Here is a 21,826-nt window from a genome sequence, read left to right as displayed (position 1 = left end):
CCCCTTCACCCTCCTCTCATGTCACACACCATCTTTGCTTACCAGTCAAGGAAGGCATGTTTGGCTTTCCTAATATCAGCAACTGAGGAATCAAACTTCTAGAAAGAATTAGGGGCACAGTGAGCATTCTTCTCCAGGAGACCACCTCAGCATCCGTATCTTGTTCTTAGTCTGCCCTTGCCAAAAAATGGAGAGTATGGAGGGAGGTTGAGTCCAGAATAGGCACGAGAGTGGGAGCGACCCCACCTGCCTGCATTGACTGCATCTTCTTTATAGCCTCCAGGTAGCCTCCATTGGCACCCAGGGGGCCCAGGCACTGGGAGAAGCCCTGGCTGTGAACAGGACATTGGAGATTCTTGAGTGAGTATTCCTGTCTCCAGTGATGGTCTTTTGCCCAAAGAAATAAAACTAATGATTCAAAAGGAATAAAGAGGAAATGTCAGTTTACCCAGAAGCTCGCTGATCATTTTCATATCTGGTCAAGTGTGCCCCAAGTTCCCCATTCCCAGTTTATGCCTTTTCCCCGAAGTCACTATAGTTTATCCTGCTCTCTGGGATGGCCTTGCCCTGGATGAACATGTCTAGAGGCCATGCCTGTTTAGGTCCCTGAGGTACCCAGTAGCCATGAATCTTGTCTAGGAGAAGGCCAACTTCTGGTATGGGGGCTCAAGCTGTATGTGGCTCTCAGGAATGCCCATGTCACCTCTGCTTTTGAGAACTCTTGTGATCCTAGCAGACTGGATCGAGAGGTGCCTCTCCAGTTTTTCCATCTTTGAAATGGAAAAGGAGAACGAGAGCTCCAAAAAGGCACCTAGGCTGAGACAGCCTCACCTCTTTCTTGTGTGTCCTATTCCCTTAGAGCTTATTTCTGTTCTGTTGTGCAGCAGTGAGGAAGGAGTGACTCTCATCTCCTGTGACTGGGAAAGTCCAAGCAACACCACAACCTTCTGAAGTGGTATAATTGTCACCAGTCTGTCTCTGCACCTTAAGTTTTCTGTTCTTCCTGACAGCTTACGAGGAAATGCCATCGGGGCGGCTGGAGCCAAGGCCCTGGCAAATGCTCTGAAGGTCAACTCCAGTCTCCGAAGACTCAAGTAAGTGCCTGTGGAGACCTGCCTGCATCCCAGAGCAGCACACTGTGCTGGTCTTCCCCTGGAGTAAAACACTCCTGATTTCTTCTATCTGCTTCCATGTGGATGTGAATGACTCACGCTATTCTGGTTATTACAGTCACATTCATTGCAATTGGTTGTTCATTCTGCTTAAGTCACAGTTACTTAAAATCTGTATTTATGGTCTTGGGTAGGGCACCTGGCTACTTGTAAATATCAGTCTCAGGGGTCAGATGCCACCTAGAAGTTGCTATGGTGCCTATGGGCATATCAACCCCAGAACCACTTGCCCCTCTACTGCTCCCACAAGGTAAGGCAGTGTTGCCTCCTCAAGGCCATTTCTTTTGTCCTGATGGTTCACCATGGCATCTCCATCTCTTCTCTACCTAGTCTCCAAGAAAACTCCTTGGGGATGGATGGGGCCATATTCATTGCCAGTGCACTGTCTGGAAACTGCAGGCTGCAGCACATCAAGTGAGTAGACTCAGCGGCATCTGCCCTTTGGAGCCACTCTTACCCACTCTTAGAATTGCTTCCAGATCAGGCCCTGTCTTTAGCCCAATTCTAGGAGTGAGCTGACACCTAAGAGCCCCAGCAACCCCACAGGTGAATTCAGTCTAAGGAGCGTGCTAGAGCCTTGTCTGTGAGAAGTTCTGGAAGGGCAAAGGCTCCACAGAGTCCTGCATTTGCTATAGTCACGATCATTCGACTCAAAAAACCTGTGGGTGTCAAGCTCTGACCTAGTCTTTCTATTCTAGTCTCCAGGAAAATCTCATTGGGGAATCTGGTGCTAGGATGATCTCAGAGGCTATCAAGACAAATGTTCCTGCATGCATTGTGGAAATGTAAGGAAATCAAGTTCCTGGTGGATCACGCAGGACCAGTAGAGACTCAGCTGGAAGTTTTCAAGCAGAATGAATGATCTCCAACTTCTGTGATCCAGAATGCTGCTGGCCCAGCACCAGAGCTGTTCTCCTGCAGGGAGAAAGGAAAGGAGCTACCAAAGGAAGTCATGGGCACTTCTCCTGCCCAGGTTCAGGGTGGAAGGACACTCTGCCATGGCACAGAGAGGAGAGGAGCTGCCACCAAGGGACTCGGGGACAAAGCCTGAAAACTCAGCAATGTTGGAAGCTGGTCCCAGCTTTTTTATACCCTGAGTCCTTTATGTGCCCCAACTTAAAACAAATCTATCTCTGCTCCTTTTTACTCAGGTGGTGAACGTCACCCTCTCTTCTGAAGTTGCCAGCTTCAAGCCCATTAAGAACATCAGCTTGGCAGGGGTGACAATGGAGACCCTTCATCCCTGTCTCAAGAAGAAAAGGCTTAGGTTGTCATCTTTACAGGCTTAGGGAGAAATTATAGGAAGTTTGTGAAGAGAAATGAAGGGTTAATTCTAAGATTCTGGAGACAAAGAAAGGTCTTCAAGGGCTTTGCCTCTCATTCATTATGAGATCTCTCTCTGTGGAGTTGAGAGCTCTGCAGAATGGAGAGCTGGGAATGCTGTGCCCTGTACAAACTGAGCACTAGAGAAGCCTGAGGGGCCAGAACTGTGGAGAAAAAGCCCCATTAGAATGAAAAGGAAGCCCCCCCTACCCCACCGCCCCCAGCCCAAGTCTCTCTAGCATTCCTCTGACAAGGCGTTACAGCTTGCTGGCTGGCAGAGGAGAAATATTTCCAAGGCCCTACCTGCCTTACAGAGCGGGTCGAAAAGGAGAATTTGGAATTGAGGCAATAAATCATTAACTAGACCGGTGGGTTGGTTTTGTCTTGTTCTTATTTTCAGTTTTGGACAGTGTCTTATTGCTACAGGGTCAATAATATTTTCTTCTGCAGTATTCATTATGTTAACTGCATCTTGCACATTTGTCACCTCAGACTTTTTTTGTTAAGTCTCTGGAAGTTCTGCTTGAGATGACCGGTGGGTCTCAGCTTCCATAGCTCTAACTCTAACATCTCCATCTAGTCTTTTTTTTTTTGGTGGGCCTAGGGTTTGAACTTGGGGCTTTGTGCTTGCAAGGCAGGCTCTCTATCACTTGAGCCATACCTCCAGCCCATTTTGTTCTGGTAATACTGGAGATGGGGTCTCTCGAACCATCTGCCTGGGCTGGCCTTGAACCATGATCCTTCTGATCTCAGCCTTCCAAGTAGCTAGGATTATTCATCTATTTTTTATGTCCCCCCCACCAATATGTTGCCATCTCATCCAGTCTGGTCTCTACTTTAGTTGTTTTTAACCTTGTATGTTTACCTCCTCTGAAATTCTCTCTCATTTTAGTGGAATTTCACAAGAGGACAGAGACAAAATAATATATTCTGTCTGCCAGGTTTAACTGGAAGTCCCTACTGCTTGCATATTTCCAAGTGATTACTGGATATTGCCACCTGGATGTCTAAACAGCATGTTCTCCAATTTCCTCCCGGTGCCTACCCCTACCTGCTATTCCTGTTGTACCTCTCAGGTTAACAAACACCCAAACTAGAATTCCCATCTCCTGCAATTTCACTTCTTTAGCTTGCTTCCCCATATAAATGGTCTCTTCTGATATGTGAATCTAGTTCTAAGGGCTCTTCCTGTAACACAGTCTGCTGTATCCCCTGTCTTCCTTCCCAGTCTTTGCCAGAGTAATTGTTCTGAAAACACCTTCTCATCTCTGGAGGTAGAATCCACCCATAGGACAAACCCACCAATTTCTTAGCATAACAAGGCAGTTCCTTTGTCATTCCCTTACCATACACTCAACACTTCAGCCTTACTATGCGATTTGTCATTTTCCTGCAGGCTATGCCCTTTGCCAACTCTGTGCCTTCACAAGTCAGGCCCACTAGGATGTCACACCTGATCTTCTCTATCTGATGAACTCCCACTCAACCGTTAAGATCCAGTCAAGGGCTGGGGGTGTGGATCAGTGGTAGAGCACCTGCCCAGTGCAGCAAGGCTCTGGTTTAATCCTCAACACTGCAAAACAAACAAACAAACAAAACAAAAACCCTAGAAGATCCAATCTGATTTGCATAGACATCTTTATCGACTCTTCCAGGCAAGTCTTCTCCTCACTCTGGGTTCTCATGACACTTTATGGCACCCTTGACATGGTATGCATTTTACTGTATTACAATGTTGAAGCTTCTTTTTTTCTAGGTTGTCAGCTTATCAAGTACATAAGACTTATGTACTGTTGAATTCTTCAGTAGTTAGCACAATAGCTGAGAACAGTAAGTGCTCAGTAAATGTTCAATGAGAAGAAACAAGTACCAGGAAGCATATCTGTAGAAAATGACCCCATGGCCAAAGCCAGAGGGATTCCATGTGACAATGTATCAGGTTCCTGAAACTGCTTTTTATTTTACTTATTTTTTTAGAGACAGGGTCTCACTGTGAAGCCCAGGCTGGCCTTAAAGTCATGATCCTCCTACCTCAGCCTCTCCAGTACTAGAATTAGAGGCTTGTGCCATCAACCTGGCTTGAAATTGCTACTTTATTTATTCACATCCTTGTAAAACAAATCTTCCCTCCGAATTACTTAAATGACCCACTGACTCATCGTAAGGATCCCTCTCCTGATTATCTTTTGTATCCAGGCCTCCCTCTCTCTCTTCAAATAAGCCACACAGCCTAAGCTATGTGAAACAGTGCTTCACTCTGCAGTCATGGACATACCAACGCCAGCTGGCCACAAAGACACTATAGAGTACAACAGAAAACTCTTATCTCCAGAGAAAGGACTTCAACCCTAGGAAGGATGAACATCAGCTCCCTTCCCATTTAGCAAGTCCTGGATTCTAGCAGTGAGAGGACTTTGGGTCTGACAATAGCTGTGATATTTACGTAGAGTGCTACTGACCTAAGTGGACACACTTTCCTTTCAGATGCTGAACACTGATATTAGTTTAAAATTCTAATGAATGAGATTTTATATTTCTTCTTGTCCCAACAAATTCTTACTGGAAGTCTTTGGACTTTGTTCCTGGTGGTTACCACCAATAAAAAATTGAGGATTTGAAAAATTCCTTTGTATTTTCTGTTAGTATACATATTTTAAAACATTTTAAGAGGTCCTTTAATTATATATTAAAAAAAATAGTGAATAATGACCTAAATGCTAGTTTAGGTTGATTAATTATAGTATTATTTATTTATTATAGTATATAGTATTATTAATTATATTTACAAGAAAACTTAATATAAAAATGTGATATTAAATACATTTTATTAAAAGATAAGCAACTTCAGAAATCTTCTGACTTTGTAACTGTAAAATACATAAAAACCATTCCATATGTAAAAGCCTACTCCTTCTGTCTCTTGCTTTTATCTCATGAGAAATTTTTCTAGTGCTACTATATAATTTAGCTGTGGTTTACTTTTTTTTTTTTTTAAAGTTGTAGCAAGGATTTATTTTAGTATAACAGGATAAAGTATAGACAAGGGAGCTGTGGAGAGAAAAGAGAGAGAAACATTTCCTGTCCCCACACAGGAAATGGGAGCAAAGACTTTTTAAATCAGAAACACAGATCTGTACTGGCACACTTTTCTCAGCTGGCCCTTTCCCTAAGGAGACACTCAGATAGGGAAATGCAGAAAGCCTGTCTTGATCCCTGTGCTACAGATGAGTGCCTTGTCACACTGTAGACAAAGTGCTTTTGAGAAGTGCCACTAGCAGAAGGAGGAAGTGGCAGCTGTCACTGTGGCAGGAGCTGGAATCTCTGAACGGCAGCCCAGGCCAGCAGTCCCCAAACGTAGCACACGCTGGGGAAACACGAAGGCAGCTTTAGATCAGTTGAATCTGCCTCCCGGAGCAACATCAGCCTTCTGAGAGGAGGTGGAATATGCATAATCTGGAGCCGCTTTTGCCTGACTGTCAAGGAAATCTGCTTTCCATCTAACTTAGCTAATGTCTGAGAAAATTATAGTTATTAAAATGCATCTAGTATTTGGGATTGTGAGCATGCAGAAAAAATATGACTATAAAATGAAAAAGCTACAATTAAAAGCCAGTGTCCACAATGGAATTCTATGCAGCCATGAAGAAGAACAAAATGTTATCATTCGCTGGTAAATGGATGGAATTGGAGAACATCATTCTGAGTGAGGTTAGCCTGGCCCAAAAGACCAAAAATCGTATGATCTCCCTCATATGTGGACATTAGATCAAAGGCAAACACAGCAAGGGGATTGGACTTTCAGCACATGATAAAAGCAAGAGCACACAAGGGAGGGGTGAGGATAGGTAAGACACCTAAAAAACTAGCTAGCATTTGTTGCCCTTAACGCAGAGAAACTAAAGCAGATACCTTAAAAGCAACTGAGGCCAATAGGAAAAGGGGACCAGGAACTAGAGAAAAGGTTAGATCAAAAAGAATTAACCTAGAAGGTAACACACATGCACAGGAAACTAATGTGAGTCAATGCCCTGTATAGCTATCCTTATCTCAACCAGCAAAAACCCTTGTTCCTTCCTATTATTGCTTATACTCTCTCTTCAACAAAATTAGAGATTAGGGCAAAATAGTTTCTGCTGGGTATTGAGGGGTTTGGGGGGAGAGGGAGGGGGTGGAGTGGGTGGTAAGGGAGGGGGTGGGGGCAGGGGGGAGAAATGACCCAAGCCTTGTATGCACATATGAATAATAAAACAATAACCCCTCCCCTAAAAAAAAGCCAGTGTCCAGTAGATGCTCAGCACTGTGCAAGTGATTAACAGCCAGATGTTTCCCCATAGTTCGTAAAACAAGTGCTAGGCCAAGTTTCAGCCTCATTAGATGAACTCTCAGAGGACATGTGTGATCGCAGCAGTGGCAAAAACTTAGGTTTCAGCCCGTACTCCTTAAATTCTTGTCATGTGGATTTGAACTACTAAGAACATTGCATTTCCAAGTATTAGGAAATAAAGAAGGCAAAGGAAATCATCTTTGGGGTTTGCTTCAGTTCTTATTTAGGCTTTGTAGAATACAAACACAGCAAGGTAAAGCACAAAGAAATCTGCTCAGGAACAATGGCATAGGGAACAAAATACATGTTACCTTCCCAATCTTCTAATTTCCTATTTACCTACAAATATGAGGCTCTTAATCTGCCTCGGTCCCTTGGCAAGAGGGTCAGAAGTCATTGTCACTCTCATCCAGGGGCTCAGGTTTCCTGACCCTTCGACTGGGCTTAGCTGGTGAGAGAGCAATACTTTCATCTTCCAAATCGTCGTCTTCTTCATCATCTTCCAAGTCAATTTCACTGTCCTCTGAGTCTTCCTATAGGAAAAAGATGGCAAATGTAACTGGGGTCCCAGCTTATTATAAGAGACCCTGCCTCACACTTAAGGGGCTAAAGGCGTTTGGAGCACAACAACCGGTGACACCCCTTAGGGAGGAGCTGGGCAGAGAAGTCAGGCTGGGGGCACAGTCTACACTGCTGGCTGGAGTCCCTGTACAACACTGGCCATCTAAGTGGTAACTCGAATGCCAGCATCGGTCAAGCTTGGTGTGTAGGGCTGGCTTTCCCATAGGCATCTGGGGAGCACCCTGACATGCCGAGGGTCCTAGAGGCTGCCTGGCTGTTGGGGACAAGGAGGGCAGGTGCTTGGAGGGAGAGAGGGAGGCTATTTTGGCTCCTTCCAGATGGTGATGGAAAGTGGCACAGGCAGTGGTTGAGAGGAGAAAAGTGAAAGGGTCTTCATCATGTGGATCCAGGGAAACCAACCCGGCTTTAAAATGGCAAGTCCTGAACCCCATGAACACCAGGATGGTTGGTTATGTCCCACTAGCAATATATATATGCTGTGATTTCCTTCGTAAAAAAGCCAGAAACCTCCCTCCACCTTCCTCTCCGGCCACTCTGCACTCTGCTCCCCTCACAGCAGAACGCCTTAGACAGTTGTTGAACCCACTGCCCTTTCTGCTGCCTCTTAAGTACTTTCACTTTCACTTCACAACCTCCCAAACCACTCTTATCAAGACTGAAATATCCAAAGGATTCCAATCCAGTAGGGGTATGAAGTCTTCCCCTTGCTTAACCTGCCTGTCATCCCTTTTCCCCTGAATTCTACTTCTGGCCTGGCCTCTTCCCCAGATCTTTATGCCATCTGCTTGGTCTCTCTTGCCAGACCCTTTTGATCTCTCTGACCACCGCAGTACTGGGACAGGTAGGGACCGGGGGCCTCCTTTCCTCTCTTCTACTATTCTCCCTAAGCAATGCAATCACACTTATGTGTGTGGCTTCAATAATTCCACCTCCCTGCCCAAGTTCCAGACTTGAATTTTGAATGTGTACTCCACATCAGCATGTGGAGTTCTAAAAGACATCTCCATTGTCCTCCCTGACTCCTTAAATCGCTGCCTAAGGAAGTGAAAACCCCATGCTTCTAGTTGATTGGACACAACTGAGGCAGCCTTCACTTCTCTCCTTTACACCAACACTCCGTGTGCAACCAATTCATCAAACATGGGAGGTCCAACCTCAGCAACATCTCCAGAACTTAACCACCTCTTCTCAGTACCACCTAAGGCTGAGCCATCATCACCTGTGGATACACAGCCGCACTTGCTGCCTCATTTTCTCCCATTGTGAGCTTACAATTCTCCAGTGCCTCCTGGTCCCACTCAGAGAAAACACCAGGTCCTCAGCACAACCTGCAAAGCTCTGCATTGCCCCTGCCACCTCTTACTGCTCTCACCCCAGTTCTTTCCATCCAGTCACTGCTCCTTACTGTAGGAGCTGCACTTCCTGGGCACAGGTGCACCCACCTCTCACCCCCCTCATGTGGCTTCATTCAGGTCTCTGCTCCAATGTCACCATATCAAATCAGAGAGGCTTCCCCTGACCACATGGAGATGTCCTTTGACCTTGTTACATCCTGTCTCCTGAACCTGCTTTGTTTCTCTTCCTAACCTATCACAGAGATATATCTGCTTATCATGGTTGGAATGTGTGTGTCCTAAAGGCAGGGGATCTGTTTCTGTTTCCTGTTGTATGCCCCATAATTCATAACACACCTGGCACATGGCAGGACCTAACAGATGAACGTTGAATGGCCAAGCAAACATGTGTCCTTGGGACTGCATGAACACATCCTTGAAATAAACAAAGCAAAGGAAGACCTGAGCCACAGCTGAAAAGTACACAAGCAAATGCAACAGGGGCCACACTCTGCTTTCCAGGTACCACTGGCTCCAGGCCAGACATCCCTGTTTCTGATTCAGGTAGACAGGATAAATGGATGGAAGGTACCTCACTGACCCTACCCTAAAAGCAAACAAGGTGTTGTCAAGGTGGTTTCCCTGTCCCCTATATACCTTTCACTTGGGAGTTCAGCGCCTGGTCTCTGCACCCTGCCCAGCATGCCTGAGCAGATGTAACACTCTGCCCTGTGGTTCTTAGCAAGGGAATCTTTGCAAAAGAGCAAATGCTTTGCTCTGTCTCCGTGCAGCCACCAGTGTCGTGCCCTAGACACAGGTTGTCCCCCAACACCTGGTCTGGGATCAGTGTCAGTCCAGGCATCTCTGCCACATGGACCAAAAGGCCCAGAATGACAGGTGGTACATCCCCAACTTGCCTCCTCCTCCTTTTTCAGCTGTGGCTCAGGTCTTCCCTTGCCTTGGCACTTGTTAATTTCAAGGATGTGTCTGTGTAGCCCCCAGGGCACGTCTGCTTCACCACTCAACATTCATCTGTTAGGTCCTGTCATGTGCCAGGCATGTTATGGATTGTGGGGAGTACAGCAGGAAACAGAAACAGAGCCCCTCCCTCTGCACCCATCTTCCCTAGTCCATTATCAACCTAATAAAGCTCAAAGTGCCGGTAGCTTGAGCTATCAGCCTCCTGTCCAGTCCCTCTGAGACCCTCATCTGGGCAGCCTGACCTTTCAACCTCCTGCCCAACCCCTCTGAGGCCCTCGTCTGGGCAGAGCATCTTTTCCATGCTCCTTTCCCAGGGAGGAGCTGAAGACAGGACTGGTCTTGGGCCTTGGGCCTCAGCATTATCCATTCATTTCTAGATTACAGTTCAAGGGCCTAATGACCTTTCTCATCTCTGGCCTAGTGCTCACCCCTCCTCCTTAGCATAGGGAACTTGAGGCCATTCTGTCTCTTACAGTGGAATGCATTATGAGTGGCTTCTTGCCCAACAGAGAGAAAGCATCATGGCCCCTGGGAGAGGATCTGCCGGCCCTGAGCAGGCCAACACACGTCAACAAAGAGATGAGGCAAAAAGAAAACCAACCTGCTTCCTGGAGCTGGAAGTCTTGCATTTACCTAAGAGAGCTGGTGCTGCTTCCATCTTTGGAAAGCGAGAATGGAAAGAACAGTGAGAAGGCAAAAAAGTGCAGCAAGCATACTGGTGTGAAATGAGAAATGAGCTATTAGTGAGCAAAGGAATCCAGCCATGAGGAGGCCAAATTGCCATGAATAAACAAAGCATGACTGGGAACAGATAGTTCCCAGGCTGCTGGCAACAACTGAGCTAATCTAGTCTACAAGGGTAGCCCAAGATCATATGGCACAGAGTGCTGAGGGGAGTTAGTTTGAACTTACATCATCATCAGAGTCTCCACCTTGCATTGTGCCCACGACGCGTTTGCTGGGTCTTCCTGAGAACAACAAAAGCATGAAGAAACCATGAAAACCGTGGAAAACAAGGCAGGAAATGACATTCAGGAATCATTTTCCATTAGAAAATTGGTGAGAAGAAAAAGAGTCGGCAAAAATTTTACTTAAGTAGTGTCCAACTAATCAACATAACTATCAACAAACAGTAGTGGATTTTTTGCATTTTGTTTTTCAGACAGAGTCTCACTATGTAGTAATCCAGGATTACAGCTCTGCACTCTGCTGAGCTCTGCGCTTCTACTTTGAAAAAAGGAAAAAGGCAATAAAATAGAAAATGAGGGCTAGGGTGTAACTAAGTAATAGAGCACTTGGCTACACACTCAATGCCCTAGGTTCAATCCCCAGCATCATAAACAAAACACAAACAACCATGAATCATGAATTAAAAAAAAAAAAAGCATCTTCTAAGTGTTTGAGGGAAAATCACTGAATGAATTCTATTATTAGTTTACATGCAGTGGAACTGTGAGGCTATCTGTTGAAACAGAAATATATCCTCCTTTGACAGACCAATGTCACTTGTACTTGGATCTAAGTCTGAGCTTAAGTATCACAAATAGTAATCAGTTCATCTTTCAAATACCATCAGCATCTAACAGATTATTTCTCCTTTAAAGTCAGTATCGTGTAGGTGTGGCCTGCAAATACTTAGGAACTACTCTTCATAAGGGGCACAGAGCAGAACCCCAATCCTAAGGCTTGAAATTGGACTGGTGTGACCCCACGCCCAGGAGAAAGGCACATTGGAGAGCAGGGGGAGCTGCTCAAAAGAGGCCCAGAGAGACAAGGGAATGCTGTTTACAGAAACTCTCCCTGGGTTAGACAGAATGCCAAGTCTTGTGCTGTTTGAAGCCCTGCTTACAACTTTTGAACCAGACTATATGGTTTTACCCTGCAACTGAATAGCTACCAGAATTTAGAATCACCGCCTTTCCTAGTTACTTGCCTACCTTTCATATCTCTGGCTCCCATCTGCTGAATGGGAGTCATACTGCCAGCCTCTATTGATTACATGAAGCCAATAAAAAAAAAAAGAAGAAGAAAGAAAAAGGACAGAAAAGGGAAACCAGAGCATCTAGTTACCTATGGAAAAAAGTGAAATGTAACAAAATAAAGATAGCTGAGCCTAGAATAAGACAAAATGGTTAACAATAAAAGTTAATATAGCTGGGCACGGTAGTGAATGCCTGTGATCCAAGCTACTTAGGAGGCAGAAGCAGGAGGATTGTGAGTTCAAGGTGAGTCTGAGCAAAGTTAGTGAGACCCTATTTCAGAAACAAAATACAAACAGAAGTGCAGCTCAAGAGGTACAGTGCTTGCCTAGGATGCACAAGGCCCTGATACTCCCCATTATCAAATAAATCGTAATTTTAAAAAAGGTCAATATAAAATGACGAAAGGATGATGATTTTACTTTTTGTATAAATTTAGTAGGTTTAAAAATGAAACTGTCTATAATCTCAATACTTGGGAGGTTGAGGCAGATGGGCAGCCTAGAATAGAATGCAGCCATTAAAAATAATAAAGCCAGCTGGCAGAGTGACTCAAGTGGTAGAGCACCTGCCTAGTAACTGTGAGACCCTGAGTTCAAACACCAGTACCACCACCAAAAAAAAAAAAAAGTTTCTAAAAAAGAATAAAGCAGATGTGTGTTTACTGACGTGATGAGAGTTATATTTAATTTTAAAAACAAAGGCAAGCCAGGTGCTGGTGGCTCACACCTGTAATCCTAGCTACTCAAGAGGCACAGATCAGGAGGATCACAGTTTGAAGCCAGTCCAGGAAAATAGTTCACAAGACCCTATCTTGAAAATACCCAACTCAAAAAAGTGCTGGCAGAGTGACTCAAGAGGTAGAGTGCCTGCCTTACAAGCAAGCATTTAGCCCTGTATTCAAATTACAGAAGTGCCAAAAACAAAACAAAACAAACAAAAACCCAAGTTAGCCTGGGTACAGTTTAAAGAATACTTAGGCGATCTTTGTACTGATGCTTGATTATGTGTGCATGTGTGGTTATTAGTTGTGACCCCTCTAGGATTGAAGCAGAATATGAGGAAAACCCCAGCCAGGGGGCATCCACATTTATATCACAAATTTCAGTGCTTGGATTTTTTTTTTTTTTTTTTTTGTGGTACTGAGGTTTGAACTCAGGACCTTGCACTTGCTAGGCAGGAACTCTACCATTTGAGTCACGCCCCCAGCCCTTTTTGCTATAGTTACTTTTTGAACAGGGTCCCGTGTTTTTGTGCAGGCCAGCCTGGACTTCGAGCTTATTTACTCCTCCTGTAGATGATTGGCGCACACCACCATGCCAGCTTCTTGATTGAGATGGAGTCTCTGCTAACATTTTCCTCAGGTTGACCTTGACCCATAATCCTCCCTATCTCCTCCTCCCAAGTAGCTGGGATTACAAATGTGAGCCACCACACCTGGCCAGAAAAATGTTTTTAAAAGCAGAGATGCTCATGTGATCTAATTCCTGGGTCATAAGAGATGTAAACTGCACTCTTTAAGAACAATTTAGGACCCAAAACAGGCAGAATAGAGCTTAGTGGTAGAGGCAGCACAACATGTTTCTATGGTCTCTGTGAGAAATTCCAGTCCACAAACACGAATTAGCTAGTCTCAGGATCACAGGTGAGAGTATTAGAGGCAGTCATGGCCAGGGAGCAGCTTAAGAGCCAGATCTTGATAACAATAGGGCAGGATACATTGAGGCAAGAACTGTTTCCATTCATAGTCTGCTGTGGACCTCAACCCTAAGCAGCCCCAACACACTGGTGCCCATGGTGCTCTGTGAAACAGGCATAGGGAGCAGGAAATCAAAAGAAGCAATGCCACCTTGCATGAGCACCTCCATGGCTGTCCGTGGCTTGGACAACCGCCGCTCTTCCAACTCACTGTCAGATTCATCGTCCTCCTGGATGTCTATGTCTGAGTCATCATTACCTGGTGGGAACACAAGAAGACAGAAAAAAAGAGCAGCTCCATCATTAAAGCCAAACAGCTTCTGCCTACGAAGGCTCATATGCAAAAGCCATCTGTCCTTCCTGGTCTTTCTTTGGATGCATTAGATTTCATGAGACTCCTAGATTTGTTTGTGGACATTTAGTGTGTGAATGCAGACCAGAATGTGCTATGTTTGTTTTAAGCAATTTTCCAAAGCAAGAAAAAAGTGGGACAAATAGATTAGTTAGAAACACTCTGACAGGCTGTGAAGAATTTCAAATTGAGTAGTCAGCTGTCAAGGTAGCTGGAAATTCCTGGTTAACTTTGGTGGTGGGGGGGAGGAATTGGGGATTGGGGTGGGCAAACTCTCTATTCTGTTAGGCTGTGTTACCAGAACTCAAGTTCCTTGACCATAACTCATTGAAAAGGTACCAAAGCAGGACTGGAGGCAAGTGGGAGGACAGGCTAGGAATGGCAGAGTGGGCTGGTCCCAGAAAGACCATGATGTGTGACTAGCAATGAAAGGTGGGGCACATGATATTCTCCACAGGAGAAGATTCTCTTGTAAAGATATATCCTAGGTAGAAGTAAAGCTCCCTTTTAAAAGGTCATTTCAGGACAACTGCTGAACATTATTTAATTTTCATTTCTTTCGAGTCTTTTGCTCGTAAGCTGAACACTTCCCAAAGGAAACCTACAGAAGGAGAGTCTCCATAGTGAGAAGAAAAAGCTCTCACTGCCCACCGCTGACGTCACTATACCCAGGGAGTGAGACAGGTTTTGGAAGGAGGGAATTGGAAGGGTTTGCTGTTGCTGATCTGATTGGTCACTCAGAAGTTAGTTTGGAAATAGAGTAACTGTTGGTTTACCAAAAAGCTTTGCTTTTCTCCTGCTATGACAGTGTAATGACATGGTAACTGGGTACCAAGGAAGGTTTTCTGCTTTCTTTAGCCATGGAGAGAAGAGCTAGTCTCTGCAGTAGAGGAGGGCAAGCCTGGGAGCCAGAGATTTCCAGAAGTCCCTATTATCCTTCCAGAGTATCCTGAGAACAGATACGAAGGAGAGAAACAGGCAGGTGGGAGGGAAGAAGAGCCCTCAGTAGGAGGGCAGAGCACCTGGGCATCGGGCTCTTCTTCCCTCCCACCTGCCTGTTTCTTTCCTTTTGTATCTGTTCTCAGGAAACTCTGGAAGAATAGGAACTGCTGGAAATCTTCTAGGACAGGTTTAAGAAAATCAAAAACCTCTCTAGCCAAAGCAGTCTCTTGCCATTTTAGTTTCGGTTCAGCAGGGAGAGTCTGGAGCAGCCCCATGTGATAAGCATGTGTGTGGCCTGACTTCATTTTAACACATCAATGACAACCCAAAGATTTTAGCTCACTTGCCCAGTTCTCAGTCTGACAACTCCAGAATCCAGGCCTCGTGTGTAGCCCATTTCCTATAGGGAACTGCTTCGCAATTGTGGTTGATGGGGAACATACCATGGCAGTGGGGAGGGGGCTGCCATCAAGCAAGTGGTTCCTTCACTTGCCCTCCATTGAACACTTGTTCCCCAGTCTGCCCTAAAATATGAAACCCTTCAAACCTCTAGGACCAAGTTTTCTTTTATAATTACTCATATTATCGAATTCAAATTAACTTTAGCATTTAAACAGGGGCAAATACTATCTTAATTGTCACAAGAACTAAATATCTGTTAAATGCAGTGTGATTTAAACCAGTCTCTTGAGTGAACTCGAATGGTACCTACCATAAAAGTTGAGAAAATTGTCTTCTGAAAATATTCTTGTATCTACTGTGAACAATAATGGGTTTGTAACACATTAAAAAGTTTAGAGGGGGCAGATCTCACCTAATTCTTCTTACCATCATAAAAGATACTGACAGGCTGGCCTTAAATTCACCATGTACCCCAGGATGACCTCCAACTCACAATTCTCCTGCCACCACCTCCCGAGACATGAGATTACAAGCATGCACCACCATACCCAGGTTAAAAAATGTTTTAAAGAAAATAGGTATTTTAAAATACATATGTAAACTTATCAAGCCTGAGAACACTAATCGAGAATAAATGCAGCCTCACTTCCACTCTTGAGCAGCCGCTTCTCCTCTTCCTTTAGCTTGTTCTGCATCAGACGGAGAGTATTTTCAGCTTCCTAAGGAAGAGGAAAAAGATATTCAGAAGTGATGCACTTTGGTGGATGCATCACTGTTCTTCTTTACCATTATGTAAGTACTGCAATGTCTGTGACACAGACCTGAAAATGAGCTTAGTTTGCCTGAGCAATCCTTACAGTACCCAAATCTGTGCCCTTCCTCTGTATCACCAGCAGCCCTGTGGAAACAACCCCAAAAGTGATGACCTGGCCCCATGCCCTTACTCCTTCCACCTCCCTACCAACTCTGAAAGAACTGAGTGACACAGGTGAAGCCTGTCACATGTGCCTGCATGGGCTGACAGCATGGGTGCAAAGGCATCCACCTATGGACAAGCAGAGGCCTCCTGCTCCTAAAAGAAGCAGGATGTTGTCATTTTTCTGGCTGTACTGCCTTTACCACTCCAATCTTAAAAGATGCTAATGGTCAGGTCAGGATGGGAAGAGAGAAAATCAACTCTTAAGTTTTACTTTCTGGAGAGAGGCAGGTAACACTTCAGTTGAGTTATCCGTGTGGCCCTGACTAAGACACATCATCCACACCTGTGAGGTCAGCCTGGGCAACATAGCAAAACCCGGTTTCAGGGGTTAAAAAAGAAAAAACATATATATATGGAGAGAGAGAGAGAGAGAGAGAGAGAGAGAGAGAGAGAGAGAGACCCCTACTTGTTATCAAGAGAATGTGAGAGGAGGAAATTGGTCTTTAGATTTTTGTTGATGCTCTGAACATTAAAAAAAGAAAGCACTGCACTATCATAAAGAAACAGGCATGGGGTGAAGGTGCCTCAGAGTAACCCAGGCTGCCTACTTGTCATTCTAAGGCACTTTCTTCAGTTTTTTGAATCCGGGGGTGGCCCTGGGATACAACAAAATGGTCAAAACTGATCTTCACTGGACCTTGCTGTCCTTTCCCAGGAGCCTGGGTCTGAAGTGTCCTAACTCCAGGCTCTTGCCACTCCCCTCAGGATGCACATGTACTGCATCCCACTCCTCAATGGCTGCCTCTCTGCCACAGGGTAATGGTGGCAATGAGTTACTGAGTCCATATGAATGAGAGTTACTTCCAGTCAGCCCTTCTGGACAACAAAATTGCTTTATCTAATTCACTCATGCAGGTTTGTAAGACTGTTAGCCCACCCTTAATACCAAAGTCATCAAGAGCAGTGTGAGAAAGGGAGACTGAACACCAATTTCACCATGAGCTAGATTCTAAATCACTGTTCTCAGAGCTGTTCCTAAGGGAAGAGCACCTAAGAGTGATAGAATGTGGTCCAGTTTCCTTTGCTCTGAATTCTATATTTATTAACTAGTGCTGGTGTCTGAACTACTCTTTCCTAAGACAACTGGTCATGTTCTGGTTCACACATGTTGCCCACAATTAATCAATAAACTGTCATTTCTCCTGGAGACAAAAAGTCTCCAATAAGCTAATTTGTGCAATTCAATTAACCAGGGCTTGGAAATCTTTAAGCAAACTAACAAAGCAAATTTTTAGATCTGTACTCAAGACCAGCTGCATAATTTGTGGGGATCAGTGCAAAAATAAAATGCACTTGAAAATTATTACATTTCAAGATAGCAGCAGCACAGGCCCTTCTATGAACAGTGATGTGTGATGGCTCAGGTCACGTGTCTGACAGGCTGTGCCGCCAGCAAAACAAGAATCATGTGAGCAGTCCTCAGACTGGTATTTTTTTGCAATGATATTTATAAACTGACATGGCACCAAGTATAAAATAATACACCAGAAGAAATAGTCTGCACAGGAGACCAGGCCGAGGACTCACTTCAAACCTCTCCTGCTCCATCCTATGATGATCCTCAAGTTGCTGTTCCAGATAAGCTAAATTTCGAAACTTCTCTAGATAAATGTCATAATGCTTTTGCAACTCTTCCTCAATCTTCTCATACTCATCCATAAAGGCAGGTCTAAAGTGAGAAAGTGGAATAGAAAGTGAAAGGTACATCAACATGCAGTGTTTGAAATTTACATTCAAGATCCAGACTCCATCATGGCTTTCTTTGAAAACCTTTAATTACAAAAGGACTTTCACATTGATAACTGCCCAAAACTAATTTGCCTTTGCTCCTCCATAGCCCCAAATGGACATACTTCCTTATTAATCATACATGTGTTCTTTGTAAACATTTGAACTAGCTGGATGCAGGTGGCTCACACCTGTCATCCTAGCTACTTGGGAGGCTGAGATCAGAAGGACCGAGGTTCAAGGCCAGCCCAGACAAACAGTTTGCAAGACTCCATCTCCAAAATAACCAGAGCAAAATAGACTGGAGATGTGGCTCAAGCAGTAGAGTGCCTGCTTTGCAAGGGTAAAGCCATGAATTCAAACCCTAGTCCTACCAAACAAAACAAAACAAAACAAAACAAAAAACACCTTGAAATAATCCTGCAAGTATGAAGAATGATATAAAACAATTACTCATAATCCCATCATCAACTATGTGCACTCAATATGTGATATATATCCTTCCAGACTTTTCTAAGCAAACAGATAGGAATGTGACTTTCATTAAAAATTAAATATATTGTCATAAAAATAAGTTTTGTAGGTTTTTTTACTTCTGTATACCACAGCTTTCAATAGAGTTAAAAATAATCAAATACTGTAACATTTTTCAAACTCAATAAATTAAATATATGCCTTATCTTAGCTGGGTAAAATGTTCTACCCTGGATGTGCAAGAAAATTAATTAATAACCTAAAAAGGGAAATACATCCTACTACAATGAAAGCTGTTTTTAAACAATATAAAATAAAAAAAAAATAACCATAACATAAAACCTGTTTCAATTGGTTGGCTGAACTTTATTTTCTTTTTTCTCTTAGTATTGATCCCAAGGGAAAAATTCTGCTTTTTAAAAAATAGGACTTGAGGTGTGGCTCAAGCAGCGAAGTGCCTGCCTAGCAAGTGTGAGGCCCTAAGTTTAAACTCCAGCACCACAAAAATAAGGAAATAAATCAATAATAAAAATAAATAAATTAAAAAAAAAACACAAAAATATAACCTGAGCTGGGTACAGTGATTCATGCCTATAGTTCCAGCTCCTCTGGAGGATTGCTTGAGCCCAAGAATTTGAGACCAACCTGGTCAACATAGTGAGACCCAGTCTTTAAAAAAAAAAAAAAAGCACACACACACACACACACATACAAAACCCATATATATGTATATACATGTAGATATACACATATACACATAAGCTAGAGATAATTAATCTTTTACATTAGAACAAATAAATGTATTAATAGAAATGTTTCTATTAAAAAGATCTGGGAATAATCAGAATGAATAATCCTTGCTGGTCGTGGTACCTGCTATCTGCCAAGTGCTGCTTCCCCACACTGGGGAAGGAAAAACCAAAAACCAGTGAGGAAAAGAAGGCCCAGAACAAGTAAAGAAAAGAAATGAGAGAAAGCACCAAGAAAACATGAGGGTCAAATTTAACACGTTACATTGATACAGCTGGAATCTGGCACCACGGTAATCCTTCTCTACTCCAATGATGTGGAGTCAGAAGAAAGATGAGGAATCATCAGAGTCTAAAAGTCCAAATTCCACTCAAATCAAGAGATGGGAGCATGCTTAGTCCACCTAATTCATGTCACGATCTTAACTTCCACCATCTGGATTGACTTACTTTGCTCAGCATTACAAGAAGCCATGAACACTTAAAGGAGTCAGGAATAAAGCCATTTTGCAGACACGTTGAAAGCAGTAAAAAAGAATGGGTGTGGCAGCTTGATAGTGCCCTTCCAGAGTTAATACCACAAGCAGTGGGGCACCTGCCTACTTCAGTGCCACCAGAAAACAAAAGTCAATACCAGGGCGGGAGTTGTGGCTCAATGGTAGACTCCAGTGAGCAAAAACAACAAAAAATGCAACAAAAAAGTTAATAGCACTTACATTGTCTCAGTCAGTCAGTATTGCTTTAGCTTTCAAAGACACCCTGCTACTATTTCTGCTCACTCAGTGTTCACATCTACCTGACACTCTGCAGAGTCTGGAGTCGCTTCCGATTTCTTTCCAGGTCTACTTTTCTCTTTTCAATTTTGGCTTCTAAGTTAGCTTCATCAGAGGCCACATTATTGAGCAGGTCCTTCGTCTTCTGAACCTGTGCCTACATTTAATAGAAAATAAGGAGGCGATGCACAGTGAGGACATCATCCTGATCCACTGAGGACACTAATGTCCCAATTCTTCCGGCACAGTGGCATCACAGTAAACAAACATAAAAGCAAGTAACACAGCCCTCCCCTCAAGCAACGACTCATTGAACCAACCATTTCCAGGGGAATGGCACACAGATCCAGAAAAAACTACTATTGTCATGAAAAATTGGTCTTCTGCCCAGGGAAGCAGAAAGATGGAAAGAAGTGGCCCTAACCAAGACGACGGGAGGCCTGGGCCCTTCTGCCCGGCCTGTTCGATTACAACTGTGCACCTTCACTCTGCACTATCGTCACCTTCACACTCTCCTCCTGACTGTTCCTCTGGTTACAAATAACTGCTCCTGGAACATAGGCACACACAAGTATGGCTCTATTCAGGAGGAGATGAAAAGAAACATGAGCCGGCTTTCGTCCTAACCCACTGCCTGCTGGGATTGAAAGAGGTTTTTCTTCCTTCTTGCTGGCAAAAGCTTAAATACAGACTAAAAATAAACAGAGAAACTGCTTTATTGGTGTAGTCAACACAGAAATGACTCCCATGGTAGCACTGGCCATGCTGGTATTCTCCAACTTTGGAAAGGAACCTGTGCTCAGTGGGACAGAGGCTCAAGCAGCTAGGATGAGTAAAGGGGGGAAGGGGTGTCAGAGACCACTGGTGATAGCCACAGACCTCCCTATCTTCTGGAAAGAGTAAGTTTGCTTGAAGCAGGCACAGTGAGAGTAATGCATAATCTTCCCACTCGTGTTGTCTGGGAAACTGGCCAGGTTGGGTGCCTTGTGGCTCAGAACACCAACGAGCTGCACTCCAAATCTGGTATACAACCCAGGTGCACATGAACCATTGCCCACATTCTGACTGTCCAGCCTGCGTGAGGCTCCAGGAGGCTGAGGGGGTCCCTTCCAGTACTCTGTACATGTTGGTGCCCCATAATGGTTTGTTTCTTTATTTGGATTTTTTTTGTTGTGGTTGGTATTGTTTTGGGGAGGGCAGTCCTGGGGTTTGAGCTCAAGGTCTTATACTGCTTGAGCCAGTCATTCCTCAGCCCTCCCATAAAGGTTTTTCTGTAAAGTTATAAGGTCTACAGAGAAATGATCTTGGAAGCCCAAATCTCTCCAAGATTCTCAGAGATAGTGCATTTTTGGAAGCAAACACCGTTATTGTCAATAAATTTATGGTTTAACTTTTTTGATGTAAGTACACTAACCATTTCTGTGAAAACTTTTTTTTGGCATGCTCAAACATGCTCGGCAAATACTCTACCACTGAGTCACATCTCAGCCCAATGCATTAACCATTTCTAAGACACTTTCATTAAAATCACATCAGTAACCACTGATTTGCTGCAAGTGCTTTAGAAACCCAGTAGACATGGTTCACTCCAACAGGAAGGAAGATGATCCTCTCTAAACAGCCCACACTGGGAATGACTATTCTCTCAATGAAAGTCTGATTAGAGCCTAGGGAATTATTTTACCTTAAAAATAAAAACGATTTCATTTTGGTGGTACTGGGGTTTGAACTTAGGGCCTCATGCTTGCTATGCAAGCGATCTTCAATTGAGCCTTGCCCCCAGTCAGCTTGGATTTATTTTTCAGGTATCATCTCACACTTTTGACCAGGCCAGCCTCAAATCACAATCCTTCTACCTCTACCTTATGAGTAGGTGGAATTATAGGTGTGCACTACCATGTCCAGCCCCAAAAACTATTTTTTTTTTCTTTTTTTTCCCAAAAACTATTTTTAAAGGTATTCATTCCTCAAATAAAAAAGATCAAAGTGTAGACACAATTTTCCTGTTTTATTTATTTTTTTATGTAACTGGCC

At 43.8% G+C, this 21,826-nt stretch overlaps 2 protein-coding genes across 23 annotated transcripts in view; one reads left to right on the top strand and one right to left on the bottom strand.

Annotated features, from left to right (window-relative positions):
• The window catches only part of Nlrc3 (NLR family CARD domain containing 3), a 33,096-nt gene extending 30,236 nt beyond the window's left edge, over positions 1-2,860 (top strand). For all 5 annotated transcript variants that reach the window (XM_020156518.2, XM_074060103.1, XM_074060104.1 and 2 more), the window contains 4 exons: positions 277-360; positions 1,011-1,094; positions 1,503-1,586; positions 1,871-2,860. In XM_020156518.2, the coding sequence (XP_020012107.2) occupies positions 277-360; positions 1,011-1,094; positions 1,503-1,586; positions 1,871-1,961 (343 nt within the window). In that variant the 3' untranslated portion in view covers positions 1,962-2,860. The remainder of the gene's footprint in view (positions 1-276; positions 361-1,010; positions 1,095-1,502; positions 1,587-1,870) is intronic.
• A 4,112-nt stretch (positions 2,861-6,972) lies between these two features.
• Positions 6,973-21,826, bottom strand: part of Cluap1 (clusterin associated protein 1) — a 29,270-nt gene continuing 14,416 nt past the window's right edge. For 6 of the 18 annotated variants that reach the window (XM_074060113.1, XM_074060108.1, XM_074060116.1 and 3 more), the window contains 9 exons: positions 19,816-19,949; positions 17,596-17,737; positions 15,736-15,808; positions 15,400-15,444; positions 13,545-13,652; positions 10,629-10,684; positions 10,318-10,374; positions 9,093-9,170; positions 6,973-7,352 (listed from right to left, as the gene is read on the bottom strand). In XM_074060113.1, the coding sequence (XP_073916214.1) occupies positions 7,206-7,352; positions 9,093-9,170; positions 10,318-10,374; positions 10,629-10,684; positions 13,545-13,652; positions 15,400-15,444; positions 15,736-15,808; positions 17,596-17,737; positions 19,816-19,949 (840 nt within the window). In that variant the 3' untranslated portion in view covers positions 6,973-7,205. Of the gene's footprint in view, positions 7,353-9,092; positions 9,171-9,200; positions 9,778-10,317; positions 10,375-10,628; positions 10,685-13,544; positions 13,653-15,399; positions 15,445-15,735; positions 15,809-17,595; positions 17,738-19,815; positions 19,950-21,826 lie in introns of those variants that run through there. The other 12 variants (XM_074060118.1, XM_074060110.1, XM_074060121.1 and 9 more) reach the window with 9 other exon arrangements.

Source organism: Castor canadensis, chromosome 17 (assembly GCF_047511655.1).
Source record: "Castor canadensis chromosome 17, mCasCan1.hap1v2, whole genome shotgun sequence".
Classification (NCBI taxonomy): domain Eukaryota; kingdom Metazoa; phylum Chordata; class Mammalia; order Rodentia; family Castoridae; genus Castor; species Castor canadensis.
This window is presented reverse-complemented; position numbering and strand designations above follow the sequence as displayed.